The sequence below is a fragment of the Trichomycterus rosablanca genome, chromosome 23, assembly GCF_030014385.1.
Source record: "Trichomycterus rosablanca isolate fTriRos1 chromosome 23, fTriRos1.hap1, whole genome shotgun sequence".
Taxonomy (NCBI): domain Eukaryota; kingdom Metazoa; phylum Chordata; class Actinopteri; order Siluriformes; family Trichomycteridae; genus Trichomycterus; species Trichomycterus rosablanca.
The window spans coordinates 12,167,198-12,185,935 of NC_086010.1; the positions used below are offsets into that span (position 1 = coordinate 12,167,198).

The following is an 18,738-nucleotide window of genomic DNA, read 5'->3' on the forward strand; positions in this document are numbered from 1 at the left end:
GCAACATGCCCTGGAAAAATGCCCTCCCAAACAATCAATAAATAGGAAGTACTGTAATAAACTAAACACAGTAAAAATGCTGCTGTTTATGACAAAAAAATCTATTCTGATTATATGTGATTATTTAAGAAAAAACTAATCGGCCAATAATGATACTGTACTGGTTTACTGGCACAACGTTACTAGTATGTAAAGGCATCGGTGTTTTACATGTCGGGGGTTATTTTACGTAGGCTACCTGGAGAAGGTGTGTCTTTGCAAAGGCTGCTGGGATTGCTCCTGCCTCACCCACTGAGTAAACACTCTCACACACACTCACGACACAGATCGCCACTGTGCTCAGAGACACCTGAAACCCAACCCCTCTACAACCCAACCCAACCCAACTCCAGAATACCTGTTTAGTGTGGGTATATGTTCTACTTACAGCTAATCTGCTTCTTTATGGGTTTTACTGCATCCAGCCAATGCTAAAGAAGAAAAAAGAGAGGGAGGAGAAAAAGATTACTTAGTACACTTCCTGTTGTTTTGATTGATGTAAAGTGACTTTTAAACTGACATTTTTCAAGTCATGTTGGTAACCTTTTTGCCTTTCTCTCTCTCTTTCTCTCTCTCTCTCACAGTCTATTTAAAGACCAGCACTCACCATGACCTGGTCTAGGTCCATGAACTGCAGTCCAAAATAATCAGCTTCCACCAGGTCCAAATGATACATGATTTGATCAAACAGGTCCTGTCCCTTTGCATTTTTCTGCAACACACAAACAAGAACACAGAAAGCTAAGCATGTCTGGTAACGTAGCATACACCAGCTTTAGCAGGCACCTAGCATTAGCAAATGACTATATGATGTCAGTTTTCTGGCTTAATATTAAAAAACTACCAAATGAAGTAATGCTTATTCCAAGTTTTATTGTTAAGGATAACAAATTTAAATGCCAAATTTAGCATGATAGTGGCACTCTGATGAGTCTTAACCACATTTACAACAGTAAAACATCTGCTTTTAAAGCTCAAATAGACTTGTGTCAAATGTTTATATAATTTAACACATTTTGTTATTATGTTTGGTATAAGGTATATCAGGAGCTATTTTACATTATATACTTAATATCCCAGGTTAAAGTCACTTAATCTTTGTATCTGTACGTTAAAAATAGCAAATAACTGTCAGAGGATGTGAGAATCTAAATCCTGCAATCATGTAATTAAGAACTTTTCAGCCCATGGCATTAAAGGTGACCTCCATACATTTTGTTATGTCTGGTTCAAGCTGTCCTCACTAGGGATGTAACGATACACTCAATTTTTTCACGATTTTTTAAACAAGATGTAATTGAAGACAAATTATGACAAAGTTTCCTTTTATTATTTCTCTTTAAAAAAAAAAAAAAATAAAATACTGTATTTGTGCTTATCTTTTATTTATCTAAATAATGAATGCCCTTTTATTTCTGAGGTAGGTACAAACTATGCCAAATAATGCCTATTGTGTAAAAAAAAAAACTGAAATGAAATTTTCAGAAAACAAATCCAACATTATGTAAATAAATGAATAATACAAATAAAGAAAGTATCCTCACATAAATAAATTTGGCTGGAAAATTCCGAACCTGGCAACCCTGTAGTGACGTCAACCAGGCGAGGTGAACAGCACCAGTGCCCTCTGCTGTTTAAGGTGAATATCGATTTATCTTAAATGAATAACCGATTGGAATCGTGGCACATGTGCAACGATTTTTAACTGTCTTGTGGTGCATTGTTACATCCCTAATCTGTACATCTTATCATTAAGAATTTTTCAGCCCATGGCATTAAAGTGACCTTCATACATTTTGTTATGTCTGGTTTAAGCTGTCCTCACATTAAATATACACAGAAACATTCCTTAATACACTGAAATCACACCAACAGCACAGATATGACCACATAATGTCACATGATTTCTAACCAAAGACCTAAATAATAATCATGATAAAAATAATTGACACACCATCAAAGTTGTCAGGAATACTTGGATTTTGGATCATGTGATGCTCCTTTAATTTGTACTTAAATCACCTGTGGCAGGTAACAAGTGCTGGCAATATAGAAAATCACACCTACATTTGTGGTCACCATGATTGGCACCCTTGATTGTATTTAAAAAGTGGATATGTAGCAACTTCGTATAAATAGTATGTCCAAATACATTTAACAAATAGCTGACCTGTCAACATACATGCAGTCATTTTAAACAGAAATAAAAAAGACACATTATATTGACAGAATTAATGGCACCCTTCCCTACTACATGGTTGCAGAACATTTGGCAATAATGACAGCCTCCAAACGTTTTTGTAGCTATCTGTGAGCTTAATGCACCTGTCTAAACATAACACTGAGATGTATTGCAAAAGAGCTGCAGTTTGGTTTCATAGGTCCATAAAACATTTTGTCAGAAAATTTTCTTGTCTGTGTACGTTTTGTCTGTGTACCAGTCGTAACTCAGCCTGAAATTCTTTGGATCTTGTACATGGTTTCTTTGCAACACTTTGAACCACATTTTGTAGGGTTCTCTCACCAGTTGTCCATTTTCCACCATCCCCTGGAAAGTTCTTAACTATTCCATGAGTAGCAAACTTCTTGATAACTTAAAACTACTGACCTGGGATGCCAAGGTCTTTGGAGACAATTCTGTTTTTCTGGGTGTAAGTCCTGTGGACAAACTAGACCCAAAAGAGCTTTTTGGTAAAGCACTTTATTGCACCATTTACAGAGAGCAAAATTAGACCTTCCAAGAACAGAACACTGACCCTGTGGTAAAACATGGTGGAAGTTCACAGATGTTTTGGGGTTGCTTTGCTTCTTCTGGCACTGGATGCCTTGATTATGTGCATGACATCATGATAGCCAAAGACTACCACATTTTGAAATACAATATAACACCCAGTGTCAGAAGACCAGCTGGGTCTCTGTCAGAGATCATGGGTCTTCCAGCAGGACAATGATCCAAAGCATCCTTCAAAAAGCACCCAGATTGAGACCGGAGAGTTATGAAGTGACCAGCAATGAGTCCAGATCTAAATCCCATCAAACACCTTTGGAGATATTTTAAAACAGCAGGCACCCTTCGAATCTAAGAGATCTGGTGAAGTTGGAAATGACAGCTGAGGTTGAGGCCACTACATCACTTCATTTTATGCAAAAAGACACAGTTATGCTGGAAAAAGAAAAGAAGCTTTCCACAAAAGGGTTGTCACATAGTTGAATGTGGACAAATAATAAAAAAACAATAATATAATTTATTTATAATTTATTTAGTTTAAAGGACCCGGACCGCCCCACCTGGGGATCAAACCCAGGACCTTCTTGCTGTGAGACGACAGTGTTACCCACTGAGCCACCATGCAGCCCCTATAATATAACTGATTTTAAAACAGCTGAACTCAATTAGGTCGGGTGTCCGAATACTTTTGGCCGTTTCATGGGATAGCAGACAGGATATTAGTCACACAAAAAACTATTTTACAATGCAGTTATAGTAGCACCACATCATAAAAACTCAGACTGCTGTTTAAACAATAAGTTAGTGATACATTTATTGCAATTCAATGCCAGACATCAAGTAACAAAACCCTGCCATTACACACCCCGCCCATTTCCATTTTCTTATGTAAGCATTATAAATGCATATACTGTAGATGTTGATTATAAAGTGAAAATGACACAGTAGCCCAGTGTGGCCATGTGCCACATGTGGCTACATAATTTAAAATTAGGATGGTCCAGTTGCCTTCAAAACAGCAACCTCCTGATTTCTTCCTGGTTTAAGAAACTTACAGACCAAATGATGTACTGAAAAGTTTGTCAATCCTTTAAGATCAAGCACCACCCAGATCAAACCAAAACCTCCAAGTGAGTAACACCAATTACTGGCTGTTACTTTGTCTTCTTGCTGGTGTTACTTTTATATTTTGCTATTAATTAAGTATAGTATTTGAAAATATAAATGGCATTCATCATCTATGATTAAAACACAGCACACATGATCATGGCTAATCACTATTTATGTTTAACTTACACTTGCAATCAGAAAGATTCACCCAACCACAGAAAATAAGGATTTATGAGGGTTCTTCAAAAAGTTTCCACACTTTTTTAAACTCTATTTAATACACATTTTAAAAGCTAACAAATGACATCACTTTTCTACACAGTCACCTTCCGATGCATTTTTCCCAGCGCCGTACCAACTTTTAAATGCCATCAGCAAAAAATTGTTTTGGTTGTGCGTGTAGCCACTCATGCGCCACTGCTTTTACATCATAATCACATGAAAATCTTCTTCCCCTTAAAGCTTCTTTGAGCGTCCAAAAAGGTGGAAATCAGATGGCGCTAAATACGAACTATAAGCTCTCTCTGACACGACCAATTACTGCTCCTCCCACCCTCACCACTTCCAACCAAAATATAAAAGTGCTGAAACGTTTTGAATATATCTTGTATAACTGTAAACCTTTCAACAGCAAACGAACAAAGAAAGTGAATAATAGTATTTTAGAGAGGAATATTTTGTGAAAAACCTTTCAATGTTACCTAAATTGCTTATTTGTTTCAGTAAATATTCTTTCCCTGTTTACTGAGAGTTCTTGTTGTATATATTTATTCAACTGAATATGCGTCACCATCATTCACTGGCAGAAAAAAGCATATTTGAAGCAAGCAAACACTTGCATGAAACAGTTTGTATACCTTTCTGAATAACTCAGATTTCTACATTAATTAAAAAGGTGATCTGATCATTACCTAAAAAATGACAGCAGATAAACACATTTTGCCTTACTTTAATGTCACATCTGGGCATTGTACAGCCCGTGGGCCGCATCCAGCCCATTGGGTGTCTCTGACCGGCCTGCATGAGGTCAGATGTAGCTGCTGAGCTTATACAACAGTTAAGAAGTATTTTGAACTATTCTAGGATTTCTTGCGAAATCAACAATTTTTAGGTCAGGTCATACCATCTTAGATGGGTTGAGGTTTGGACTCTTTTTTTGTGGTGCAAAAAATGTTGGGGACCGCTGCCTTAAACAATTACTGGCAGTAACATGGGCATGCTGAAGAACTCAATGATTTTCAGTGTGATGCTGCCATGGGCCACTTACTTTTTAACAAGTCAGTATATCAACTGATCTGAACATTTTCACATTAAATTGGAACGGTGACTGCAAATCAGCACTTATGGCCTAGCACCAGTCATGCAATCTTTCTAATGCAGCTGTGGCTAAGAGGAAGCAAATCCCAGCAGTCAAGTTTTACAATAATAGAAAGTCTTAACAGACACGCAGGGACTGTAAAAAGCTGTACTCATTCATACATCAAGTGATTTAAAATAGTCACATTTAAGATAAGATATATGTAATGTAATAATTCACAAGATATATGTAATGTACAGTAAACAAACAGCTCAAGTGACAGTGTAGTTGGGTTGGATTGGGGATAAGGCCTATGGGAGTGGCTATAATGCTCTGCGTTGGGCCCATGTGCTGCCTTATTCGACCTTCAACCCCTGATAGCATATTCACACACACACACACACACACACACACACACACACACACACACACACACACGCACACACACGCACACACACGCACACATACACACACATACACACTTAAAAACAAAACCATCTGTACACTGGACCAAAATCACTGGGGAATTTTCCTGTTAATAAAAAGTCCTTTTCTTCAGGGAAAATCCTTTACTTTACACAACAATAACACAGTGATAAAGGTTACTTCCTCAACAAACCCTGAGCATCCACAAGACAAGCAACATGTCTACAATATCAAACTTACGTTAATACATTTTTTGAAACCTGTGTTGATTAAAGCAGTTAATTAGATTATACAGATGCCTGTTTGACTATAAATGAACATACATTTAAATTAACTGTAAATATTAGAGCTGGGCGGTATGACAGTACATTCGGTGACTAACTTTGATTCCTCCTACAGTATGGATTTTTCCATACCGTAGCACAGTTAATACAACAGCTGTAAGCTTCAATAGGCAGCAAATCATATAATATTGTTCGCCGCTAACAGCACTATGGAGCGCGGTGCAGTTTAGATACAGCTCACTTCTTAACCAGGTAGCGTTAGCATAACAGTGTTAACAGATGAGAATGGTTTTCTTGATATGGTGGAAACAAAATTTTAAAAAGCAAAGAAATGAGCCGTGTCAGCAGTTTAAAACAGATTAAAACACTATATGTATGGTTTCTCAGAGCACAGTTGTTGCAAAAAAGCGGTTAAGCGGCATTACTACCGAGGCAAAAATACTTTATTTAATTTTAGACTAAAATCTTAACTTCAATTAATACCATTTCCACTAATATACTCATGCAATTGAAACAGACATAAAAAGGTCCCAGAAACTCCTGTGTTTGCCAGTTAACAGCCTGTCAGCTGTGTGCTTGTTAATTACATAAAATCACCAAATGGGCACATTTTTTTTTACATTTTGCTACTAAATAAATAACTGAATAAATGAAAAACATGAACCTATGAATATAAACCCATAATACTAAAGGATTCTACTTGTTGCTAGTAACACATGCTAGGCTAATAGTATCTGCTAGCTTGTGTGTTAGCAATAGACTTTATTTATTATTGTATGTTTAACAAATGTTTTTATTATTATATAAATAATGTAATATAATATTAAATATTATATTAATATTATTAAGAAAATCAAAGCGAGTGACCTTTACCAAGCTGAAATGTTAAATACATTCAAATCATATAATGTACTGTATAATAATTAAGGTCAGAGTACTATTGACTCTATGGGTTTGCAATCATAGATATAATCACCAAATGAACAATATATTATTTACATCTTTGCTACTAAACAAATAATTTACATTGAAAACAAAATCATTTGAAAACATAAACCTGTTTACATAAACCCATGACATTAAAAGATTCTACTTGTTGCTAGTAACACATGCTAGGCTAATAAGCTTTAGCATGCTCAAATGTTAAATAGATTCAAATAATATGATGTATGCTACAGTATGCTATGGTCAGAGTGCTATTGACTCCACGGGATTGCAATAATCTTACATACTATTTAAAATATTAGTGTATGGTTTAGGACACAACCCAAAAATAATAAATGTAAGGACATTTATCATTTTGATACCTGATAAAAATTCCTCATTAATAAATATTTTAGGTACTATTGTTTTAATAAGCATAAAGATATATTAGCTATTAAAACTATAAGTTGATTGAATTATTTTATAGAGATTATTTTATATTTTGTAAAATTAAATATTAAAATGGCCTCAAAGAAGGTGCAGAGGAAGCGTAGTGCTGAGAAAATGAACAAATCTATTACTGTTCGTTGTTGTATAATTACTCCTGCCAGTAGCTGTCACTGTGTATCAGACAGAGGGGACAGTTAGTGAGAGAGAAGAAGGAAGTCGCTGAGTAAAGTAGTCTTTCCTTCGTGCAATTACTTACAAAATACAACACTATTAAAATAAAGAAGGAAATAATAGAGAAATATGAGAGTTATTGTTGTTTCTGGTAGATACATTTTATTAAAAAAAAAGAAGGAAATTTATTATGGTGTATAGTACAGCACACGTACTGTACTGAAATGTGATGTGTTTATGTACAGTACTACTGTGTATTGTTGTTTATTATTATTTTTTTACAGGCATATCTATTCTATAATTTAAGATTAAGGGAAATATACTTGTATTTATAACAAAAAAGACCATTTAAGACAGTAGAAAGGTTAGGTAAGGGGGTGGTTTGGGTCTGGCACAGATTAATTCTGTTTACATTATTTCTTATGGGAAAAATAGGTTTAACTAACGAACATTTTGACTTGAATTAAATTCATAAGTCAAGGGTCTACTGTATTTAAAAATTAAAAAAAAAACTTATGACTAAATACAGAGGAAAAATAACTGCAATAAAATTATATTCCAGATTTGAATGTCTTTACTGTGGCTTTCTAATATCAGTGATTATGGGATTTAAGAGCAATTTTTATCACACACACACACACACACATTAAAAAGTCTGTCCAAGTTTGTTCAGCAATTTCATTAATCCTCTCTAGCAGCAATGCACGTCTCCCCAGAGTACAGCATCCTAATAATCAAATTACAGTAGCTCGACTACGCAGAGAGAAAGCTGATTTCAACAACCTCAGTCTAATGAAGACAATGACAGATGTGACAGTTCACATATCGTCTTTATCTATAAATCTTCCACTTAGCTGAGTGACCAATCATGTTGAATAGGTCATTACAAACAATGAATCTGACTCTACAAACACTTTTTAAATAAAAAGGAACTGCTAATGCCATTTCAAATAAAGGAACTCATGCTAATGAGGTTTTACCAGTCTGTTATAGAATAACACAAGTACACTGCAAATACAGAGATGAAAAGATAAAGAAAACAACATTACTCATATGGACAGAAGTATGCGAGACATAACAAAAAGCTTGTCATTTATCATATTTCAGATGTCTTCAATCTTCTGGAAAGGCCTTTCTTAATATTGTACAGTACGTCTATGAGAGTTTGTGATTCTTTAATTCAGGGATGTCCAAACTTTTCTTGTTGGGGGCCAAATAGAGTAATAAATATGTAAAAATGGGCCACAGACTTATTTGTAATATAACAAATAAAATATAACCTACCTAATTACTAACAATTACACTTTCTTTTAATTTGAATGACTATCTTTCTTTGACGTTGTGTAAACTGAGATTTTGCCAATTTCACTCACCAGTTTATAATCCTAATGGGAAGATTATTAAACTTCCCTCTGAACTATTCATTTTCCCAGCGCACCTGAAATCTTCTGCATGTCTAGTTTTTGCTTCTTTGGAGCCACCATGTTTATCCAAAAACTCAGGAACATTAATGTAGGTGTAACGTTAATGTTTTGAGTTGGGGGAAAAAAGATAAGTTTTAGATTTGTTTTATGTGATAGCGATACCCAGAGTTCAAGTTTTTTCGAAAAAAAATGCTTAACAGTTAGCCAACTTTAATTTTATTTCTAAAATACCTTGTGAGACGTTTCAAAAATGGTAACAGGAGCCACAGCGGTAAAATACGCTAGCACACCAGAGCTGGGATTTCTAATACATCGTATCTCAGCTCTGACATCCGGCTGGGCTTGGCGGCTACATGAACAATGATTGGCTGTTGTTCACAGGGTGGGATAGGCCGGACCAGGGTTCCTCATAAGTGGTGCAATTACGACCTCTGCTGGCTGATCGATGGAGCCTGCGCAGGGTTGAGGAATAATGCGTTGATCAGGGTTTGGCTCTCCGTGCACAAAGCTGATCCGCATATGAACTCGTCTCGTGCAGGTGAAAAGAGGCAGTCGGTACTGTGCACGTGTCGGAGGTTGTGTGTATCAGTTGCGAAGCTCCTTAGCAGTGGAGGGTTGTATCGGTAGAGGTGAGGCGTAATGCAATCAGGTTAATAGAATACGGCTAGATTAGGGGAGAAAATTGGAGAAAAAGAAAGGAAAAAAATGGTAACAGGCCGCAAATGGCCCGCAGGCCATAGTTTGGACTCCCCTGCTTTAATTTAATTGAACTCTATATTAATAGAGATGGTTTGGAAATGGGTTGGCACATAAATAAGTTTAATACCTAAAGCTTGTGGTATGTTGAACTTTGGACTGTTCAGCAAACAGGATCTGTAGCTCATCTTTAAAGCTGTTACTTTGCAGCAGCATTTAATATTGATATAAAATCATCATCAAAATCATTATACCTGTCTGAATTCACTAAAATATTTTTCATATATTAACATTATACTGCATGCTAGATTTTCATTGTGTGGTCATGGTGTGGCTAGTAACCACCTGCTTCAACTAGGCTGCATTCCAACAATTTCTTTGTTAAGATGAGGGCTCAATAGTATAAAGTCCAAGAACAGACAGTTCAGAAAAGATTATGCACCATTTCCATAATTAAAAACTAAAATTTTATCATAAAAGTAACTTTTGGTTGGTCATTAAAACAACTATAAGTCCATTCATTTACTGGTGATAGAACCATTATTATATGAAAAATATAATTAAAAAAAGAGCTTTATTACATTTTGTAGACACTATTGAAAGATGTTGACATGAATTACACAGACCTGATTTTATAGAGGTTAAGAGTATGAAAATAATCAAATATAACAGGAACAGTATACATAAAACATAACTTAGGTAGCTAGTAACAAATACAGTGATTAATTAAATATAGAATTAAAATATTTTAATTATACAAATCCAGTTTTAAAAAGTAATAAAAATAACCAGTAATGATTGCAAATTCTTTTATCCACTATTTTATTTAAGACAGTAAGCAATTTGATTTTTTAAATAATTAATTTCATAGATTTTTATTGTGAATTAAATGTCTGCAACAACACACTTCAACAAATTTAGGACAGCGGCATGTTTACCACAGTGTAATGTCTCTTTTCCAATAAAAACATTCTATAATTGTTTAGGAAATTAAGGACACCAATTGTTTTATTTGCGAGGGTGGATTACTTTTCCCATTCTTGCTTGATTTTACATTTCAGCTGCTCAACAGTCCAGGGTCTGTTGTAGGTTAAGCTCCCTAATGCACTTTTACAACAGGAGACAGATCTGGACCACTGGAACAGGTACTCTTTTCCCCACAAAGCTACACTTTTGTAACTTGCTCTTGCTCTTGTATAGAATATGGCTTGGCATTTTCTTGCTGAAACAAGCAGGGACATCCTTCAATTTAGATACAGCAATGCTGATGGAGTTTTCAAACACCTCACTGTCTTTGCTGGACTGAAAATAGGCCACCAACCAAAATATATGCAGCCAACAGCGCCTCGATGGCAGCGTCCTGTGACCACTGACGAAGGTCTAAATGATGACCAACTCAAACAGCAGCAATAGATGAGCGATCGTCTCTGACTTGACATCTACAAGGTGGACCAACTAGGTAGGAGTGTCTAATAGAGTGGACAGTGAGTGGACATGGTATTTAAAAACTCCAGCAGCACTGCTGTGTCTGATCCACTCATACCAGCACAACACAAACTAACACACCATCACCATGTCAGTGTCACTGCAGTGCTGAGAATGATCCACCACCTAAATAAGACCCGCTCTGTGGTGGTCCTGTGAGGATCCTGACCAGTGGCGGAGCCAGACAATTTTCATAGGGGTGGCCAGACTGAGACCATTGCTCACACAGGGGTGGCACAGAAACTGATACCTTTTTTTATGTGGTCACTCACTCATTTACCTATACAGGCAGTAAGTGCCATGTAGAATTACATCACAAAGAATAATAAGCTTTTTTTCCTCTCTTCATTTTCTCTGACAAGTGAAAAACCAAAATATAGCCTATAACCTTAACGTTATGAGGAAGAATTTCAAAGATATTCCTTTGCAATACATTATCATTTGGCTGCCAACTTGTGTGTAATGATGAGACTCATTTGAACACCAGAACATGCTAGTGTGAATGCATGGAAAACAAATTTTAATTTTCTTTCAAGAATATGATACAGACTGACCAACACTATTAAGCCAAATCAGCATTAAAAATAGACTTTACTTTTAATAGCCTTCTACAATGCTGGAGCTTCTTAAAACGGAATATATTCTTTTAAATAGAAGTGTTATTTAACTGCTATTAAATTGTTTTCCAACAAAATCCGCCCAATTAGGATGATAACCGCCCAATCTGGCAACACTGGAACGCGCAGAGCCAGCTGGCGCCTTTACTCGTAGCTCGCCACAAATACTACTAAATAGTAATAGTAGTACTAGTAGCACTAAGTAGTACTTCTTCTGTAATTGTGTTGGTGGTTGACATTTATGTCGAGTGTATTACTGCACTGTTTTGGTGGAGAACTACTTCTTTGAGGTGCGCTGTTGAATTGCATCCCTGTGAGAACACCTGCGTGCAGAAATGCTTCCGCAAAAAAAGTTGCCGGTGATGGGGGGGCCGGAGGGGTGGCCGAAGATTCATTTATGGTGGCCATGGCCACCACTGGCCACCCCCTGGCTCCGCCCCTGATCCTGACCATTGAAGAACAGGGTGAAAGCAGGTTAAAAAAGTCTGTAGAGAAACAGATGGACTCACAGTCAGTAATTGTACAACTACAAAGTGCTTCTATATGGTAAGTGCAGCTGATTAAATGGACAGTGAGTGTAGAAACAAGGAGGTGGTCATAAAGTTATGCCTGGTCGGTGTATGTTGCTCCAAAATGCATATAAACTCCCTCACACGCAATGCTTTCGCATATGTGCATGTTACCCAATACACTGCCAATAACACAGTCCCATACAATGACAGTTGCAATTTTACAAAAAAAAAGTTACAATTAATAATACAAAGTAATACATGTTTTTGTGCCATTGTTAATGTGTTCACAAATCACTGTTTTTACTTTCATTTTGCCTACTGTCTAAACTTTTTTTAGAAATTTGGGTTGTAATCTACTTTATTTAACAGGTAGTGATGCTACCCTCTCTCAATCAAGTTTTACCATATCTTGTTACTACATTATCTTGGATTCAGCTGACCTTCCTCCAATTTCCATTTCTATAATGTCCAGTTTCAATCCCTGCTTGCCTAGTGCACGTCTTTCAACGGTGGACATGAGTTAGCATTCGGACTTTGACTGGCCTGTGACGGCTCCATGTATAGAAAGGTTCAATGCACTCTGTGTTGTAACACCATCACCTCATCACCAGTATTAAAATTGTGTGTATATATATATATATATATATATATTTATATATATATATTTATATATATATCCTTGTTTCTACACTCACTTGTTTCTACACTCACTGTCCATTTAATCAGCTCCACTTACCATATAGGAGCACTTTGTAGTTCTACAATTACTGACTGTAGTCCATCTGTTTCTCTACATGCTTTGTTAGCCCCCTTTCATGCTGTTCTTCAATGGTCAGGACTCTCCCAAGACCACCACAGAGTAGGTATTACTTGGGTGGTGGGTCATTCTCAGCACTGCAGTGACAATGACATGGTGGTGGTGTGTTAGTGTGTGTTGTGCTGGTATGAGTGGATAAGAATAGTCCACCAACCAAAAATATCCAGCCAAGAGTGCACCATGGGCAGCTTTCTATGACCACTAATGAAGGTCTAGAAGATACCCAACTCAAACATCAGCAATAGATGAGCAATCGTCTCTGACTTTACATCTAGGTAGGAGTGTCTAATAGAGTGGACAGTGAGTGGACACGGTATTTAAAAACTCCAGCAGCGCTGCTGTGTCTAAACCACTCATACCAGCACACACACTAACACACCACCACAATGTCATTGTCACTGCAGTGCTGAGAATGATCCACCACCTAAATAATACCTGCTCTTTGGTCAGGTCCTGTGAGGATCCTGACCATTGAAGAACAGGGTGAAAGCAGGTTAAAAAAGTATGTAGAGAAACAGATGGACTACAGTCAGTAATTGTAGAACTACAAAGTGCTTCTCTATGGTAAGTGGAGCTGATAATATGGACAGTGAGTGTAGAAACAAGGAGGTGGTTTTAATGTTATGGCTGATCAGTGTATATGGGATATAGGCATACAGTAAAAGTGAGCTTTTCTTTAACCTTTCAGCAATATGACATCCTATATAAGGCACAAGCTGGTGACATGATTTTTGTTGGTATCAAATGTGTCATGCCACAAAACACAACCTGGTTTGCTGTAACATGAGACAAGACACATGATCCTTGCATTTAAACCAGCACCTACCAGTGTAGCCACCAACAAAAACAGCTTTGTTATGAGAGAAGATTTGTAAACTATAAGCGCTTAAAAATCCAGTTAGTCAGGACACGCTAACAAAACTATTACAGCTGAATTCAAATTGTTTTTTTGTGTATATCAGAAAAGGAGATTAAATAGACAAACATATCCAAAGCTCATATGATCCTTGAAAACCTGCGATTACAATGGCCTTATTCAGTACGAGAGGTAAAAAGTCACAGATACAGAGTGGCTAACCACAAGTACTCACAGTTTACAGGATACAGAAAGCTGGGCCACTGATTTCACTGACCTCTTAAAGAGTAGCTCTGAAGTAGCCAGACCAAAGTTTAAGACTAAAGCCAAATAAGTGCATTAATGTTCAACTTGCCTTAAAAGAATCTGGAAAAAACTGTTTAGTATTTTGCAGTATGTTAGAAGTCTAAAGGTTGGAGTGTGACAGGACACGTTTTGATAGGAGGAAACCCATAGAGAAACACAGTGCACAAGGGGTTGGCCAAAGTTTTGGAAAAAAGGTAAACAAAAACAACCACCTGTTATTTACTATCACAAACATTATCTACACCACAGTAATGCTTGACAGGAAACATTTATTAGCGATTATAGCTCATGTTGAACTGCTGCTCACTGGATGTTTTGTTTCCTTAAATTCCAGGTTAACAGAAAGCTGGGCCACTGATTTCACTGACCGTTTGAAGAGTAGCTCTGAAGTAGCCAGACCAAAGCTTAAGACTTAAGCCAAACGTATTTCATCAATGTTCAACTTGCCTTAAAATAATCTGGAAAAAATTGTGTAGGATTTGCAGTATGTTAAGAGTTTAAAGGGTGGAGTGTGACAGGAGGGCAAATTAAGGCACCATCTGTCAGCAGAAGGGAAACCCATAGAGAAGCACAGTGCCACGCAAGGGGTTGGCCAAAGTTTTGGAAAAAAGGTAAACAAAAACAACCACCTGTTATTTACTATCACACACATTATCTACACCACAGTAATGCTTGACAGGAAACATTTATTACGGATTATAGACCATGAACTGAACTGCTGCTCATTGGATGTTTTGTTTCCTCAAATTCCAGATCAACAGAAAGTCGAGCCACTGATTTCACTGACCACTTAAAGAGTAGCTCTGAAGTAGCCAGACCAAAGTTCAAGACTAACGGTTGACAGAAACATTTATTACGGATTATAGACCATGAACTGAACTGCTGCTCACTGGATGTTTTATTTCCTTAAATCCCAGATCAACAGTTTCTGACATTCTCAAAACAGCCCTTCTGGAAGTAAAGTGTCATGGTCAAAGTTTCTCAGATTACACTTTCCCATGATTTAATGTTTAATGTAAACTCTAAATTAAGATTGTCCCCCTGTGCTGAAATTCATGTGCCCATCATGACCTCAATACAAATATTGGTTCGACAGATTTCAGTTTGTGTCACTCACTTAATTCCTAATTTTAGGACTCTTGTTGACTCTCATTAAGGTGTTTCAGTATAATTTTACGACTACTGCTGCTTCTAATATACAAACATATGTTATACACTCACCGGTAACTCCACGTTAACATCCGATCCGTCCAGCAGCAGGACTCTGCAGGTGATGGCTGATTTGCTGTTGCCGGCAGCGGGGATATGAACCACGGTGCCCCCGGTCACCACAGCGGGCGCGGGCATCACCTGCTGCTGCTGCTGTTGCGCGTAAAGTGCCGCGGTTCCGCTTCGGCCGCCTCCGTCGATCTCATCGGAAGGTCGAAAGCGTCTCCGAGACCGGAGGCTAAACGTCCTGCGCAGGAAGCCCATCATCTTCAAGGTGAAACAGAAAGAAAAAGCGACGCTTCGGTTGGAACGAGCCGCCAAAAGTGACGCGCTCTAAACAAACCCGCGGTCCGGCGGTGTGTCGGTTCTATCCAGAGCCAAATGACTCAACGATCATTGATCGGCTGAAGCGCGAACATGTAGCGAGAGGACTCGTCACGCAAAACGGTCAGTCAAGAAAACACACACACACGCTCTTCCTTCATACGTTCCCAGCGTCTCCCAACTGCAGCGTGATATTAATTACAGTTATAAAAGACTACAGTCCAAGAAACACTTCGGTTCTGTTAATACAGCTCCAGATTCTCTCCCGCTGAGTCGGTTGTTCAGACCCTCTTGTTGCCTGCTTTATTTTTCCGCTTTCACTGCTGACCGAAACTGATGCACCTTCCAGGTAAGTAATCCTGAGAAACTGGCCAGGCAGCTTCTAGTGCGCATGCGCAAATCACACACACTCAAACTTTTTTACCCTGTGAACGTGCAAAGCAGCGCCACCTGCTGGTTATCCCATATTCAGCCCCACAGTCTTAACGCAACTGGTACAGACTGCAAAATGCGTTAATTTTAACCTTCAGCGCTCCGTCAAGGACGATTACAAAATCAAGACTATTAAACATTTTGCAACCAGCCTTTCTTTCCACACTACAACAGGCAAGATAAGATAAAAGGCTTGGTTAGCACAGTTTTCACCCTCACACAGCCTACATGTCAAACACTGGGCATCAAATTAAATAATTTATTCACTCATTCATTCATTGTTCGATTTGCTTTATCTGATTCAGGGTCGCGGTGGGTCCAGTCACTGGGCGAGAGGTAGGAAACACCCTGGACAGGACGTCAGTCCATCACAGGGCAAACACACATACACACATTCACACACACTCATATCTAAGGGGACTTTAGTATCTCTAATTAACCTGACTGCATGTCTTTGGACTTTGGGAGGAAACCGAAGCACCCGGTGTCCACACGGACACGGGGAGAACATGCAAACTCCAAAGGACCCGGGCCGCTTCATCTGGGAATTAAACCTATAGGGCCTTCTTGCTGTGAGGCGACAGTGCTTGCTGTGACCCACCGATCCACTGTGTTTTTCAAAATAAAATAAAATGACCATATATTATCTTTAATGTTAGAATATATTTATCCAACTATCCAAATTATGACTGAAGTCTACCCAAAAAGACTGAATGCTGTCATGAAATCAAAAGAGGCTTCAACAAAGTATTAGTTTAATGGTGTGCATATTTGTGCATTTGTGCAATCAGTTTTTATTGAATTGTATAGAATATAGGTACATATTGGTCTTGTTTTGTCATCACAAAAACCCGTTATTGTAACAGGTGTGTAGACTTTTTATATCTACTGTACAGTGTATCACAAAAGTGAGTACACCCCTCACATTTCTGCAAATATTTCATTATATCTTTTCATGGGACAACACTATAGACATGAAACTTGGATATAACTTAGAGTAGTCAGTGTACAGCTTGTATAGCAGTGTAGATTTACTGTCTTCTGAAAATAACTCAACACACAGCCATTAATGTCTAAATAGCTGGTAACATAAGTGAGTACACCCCACAGTGAACATGTCCAAATTGTGCCCAAATGTGTCGTTGTCCCTCCCTGGTGTCATGTGTCAAGGTCCCAGGTGTAAATGGGGAGCAGGGCTGTTAAATTTGGTGTTTTGGGTAAAATTCTCTCATACTGGCCACTGGATATTCAACATGGCACCTCATGGCAAAGAACTCTCTGAGGATGTGAGAAATAGAATTGTTGCTCTCCACAAAGATGGCCTGGGCTATAAGAAGATTGCTAACACCCTGAAATTGAGCTACAGCATGGTGGCCAAGGTCATACAGCGGTTTTCCAGGACAGGTTCCACTCGGAACAGGCTTCGCCAGGGTCGACCAAAGAAGTTGAGTCCACGTGTTTGGCGTCATATCCAGAGGTTGGCTTTAAAAAATAGACACGAGTGCTGCCAGCATTGCTGCAGAGGTTGAAGACGTGGGAGGTCAGCCTGTCAGTGCTCAGACCATACGCCGCACACTGCATCAACTCGGTCTGCATGGTCGTCATCCCAGAAGGAAGCTGACGCACAAGAAAGCCCGCAAACAGTTTGCTGAAGACAAGCAGTCCAAGAACATGGATTACTGGAATGCCCTGTGGTCTGACGAGACCAAGATAAACTCGTTTGGCTCAGATGGTGTCCAGCATGTGTGGCGGCGCCCTGGTGAGAAGTACCAAGACAACTGTATCTTGCCTACAGTCAAGCATGGTGGTGGTAGCATCATGGTCTTGGGCTGCATGAGTGTTGCTGGCACTGGGGAGCTGCAGTTCATTGAGGGAAACATGAATTCCAACATGTGACATTCTAAAACAGAGCATGATCCCCTCCCTTCGAAAACTGGGCCTCATGGCAGTTTTCCAACAGGATAACGACCCCAAACACAACCTCCAAGATGACAACTGCCTTGCTGAGGAAGCTGAAGGTAAAGGTGATGGACTAAACCCAATTGAGCACCTGTGGCGCATCCTCAAGTGGAAGGTGGAGGAGTTCAAGGTGTCTAACATCCACCAGCTCCGTGATGTCATCATGGAGGAGTGGAAGAGGATTCCAGTAGCAACCTGTGCAGCTCTGGTGAATTCCATGCCCAGGAGGGTTAAGGCAGTGCTGGATAATAATGGTGGTCACACAAAATATTGACACTTTGGGCACAATTTGGACATGTTCACTGTGGGGTGTACTCACTTATGTTGCCAGCCATTTAGACATTAATGGCTGTGTGTTGAGTTATTTTCAGAAGACAGTAAATCTTCACTGCTATACAAGTTGTACACTGACTACTCTAACTTATATCCAAGTTTTATTTCTATAGTGTTGTCCCATGAAAAGATATAATAAAATATTTGCAGAAATGTGAGGGGTGTACTCACTTTTGTGATACACTGTATGTCCCTGTTTACCTGTGGAAAGATCCAAAACAGGTGTTTTTTACATTGTCCTATACCATGTCCAAGGCATGAATACACCCTGGACAGGGCACTAGTTTCTTACCAAGCACATACACATGTATAATTTCTAGGCCCCACTCCTTAGACACT

The 18,738-nt window shown here is 38.4% G+C and overlaps 1 protein-coding gene across 1 annotated transcript in view; it reads right to left on the minus strand.

The window, feature by feature from the left end:
• Positions 1–15,894, minus strand: part of epb41l4b (erythrocyte membrane protein band 4.1 like 4B) — a 91,103-nt gene extending 75,209 nt beyond the window's left edge. The window contains exons 1-3 of the mRNA XM_062985943.1: positions 15,364–15,894; positions 647–751; positions 428–470 (exon numbers count right to left, since the gene is read on the minus strand). Of these exons, the coding sequence (XP_062842013.1) occupies positions 428–470; positions 647–751; positions 15,364–15,618 (403 nt within the window). The 5' untranslated portion in view covers positions 15,619–15,894. The remainder of the gene's footprint in view (positions 1–427; positions 471–646; positions 752–15,363) is intronic.
• Positions 15,895–18,738: the final 2,844 nt, after the last annotated feature.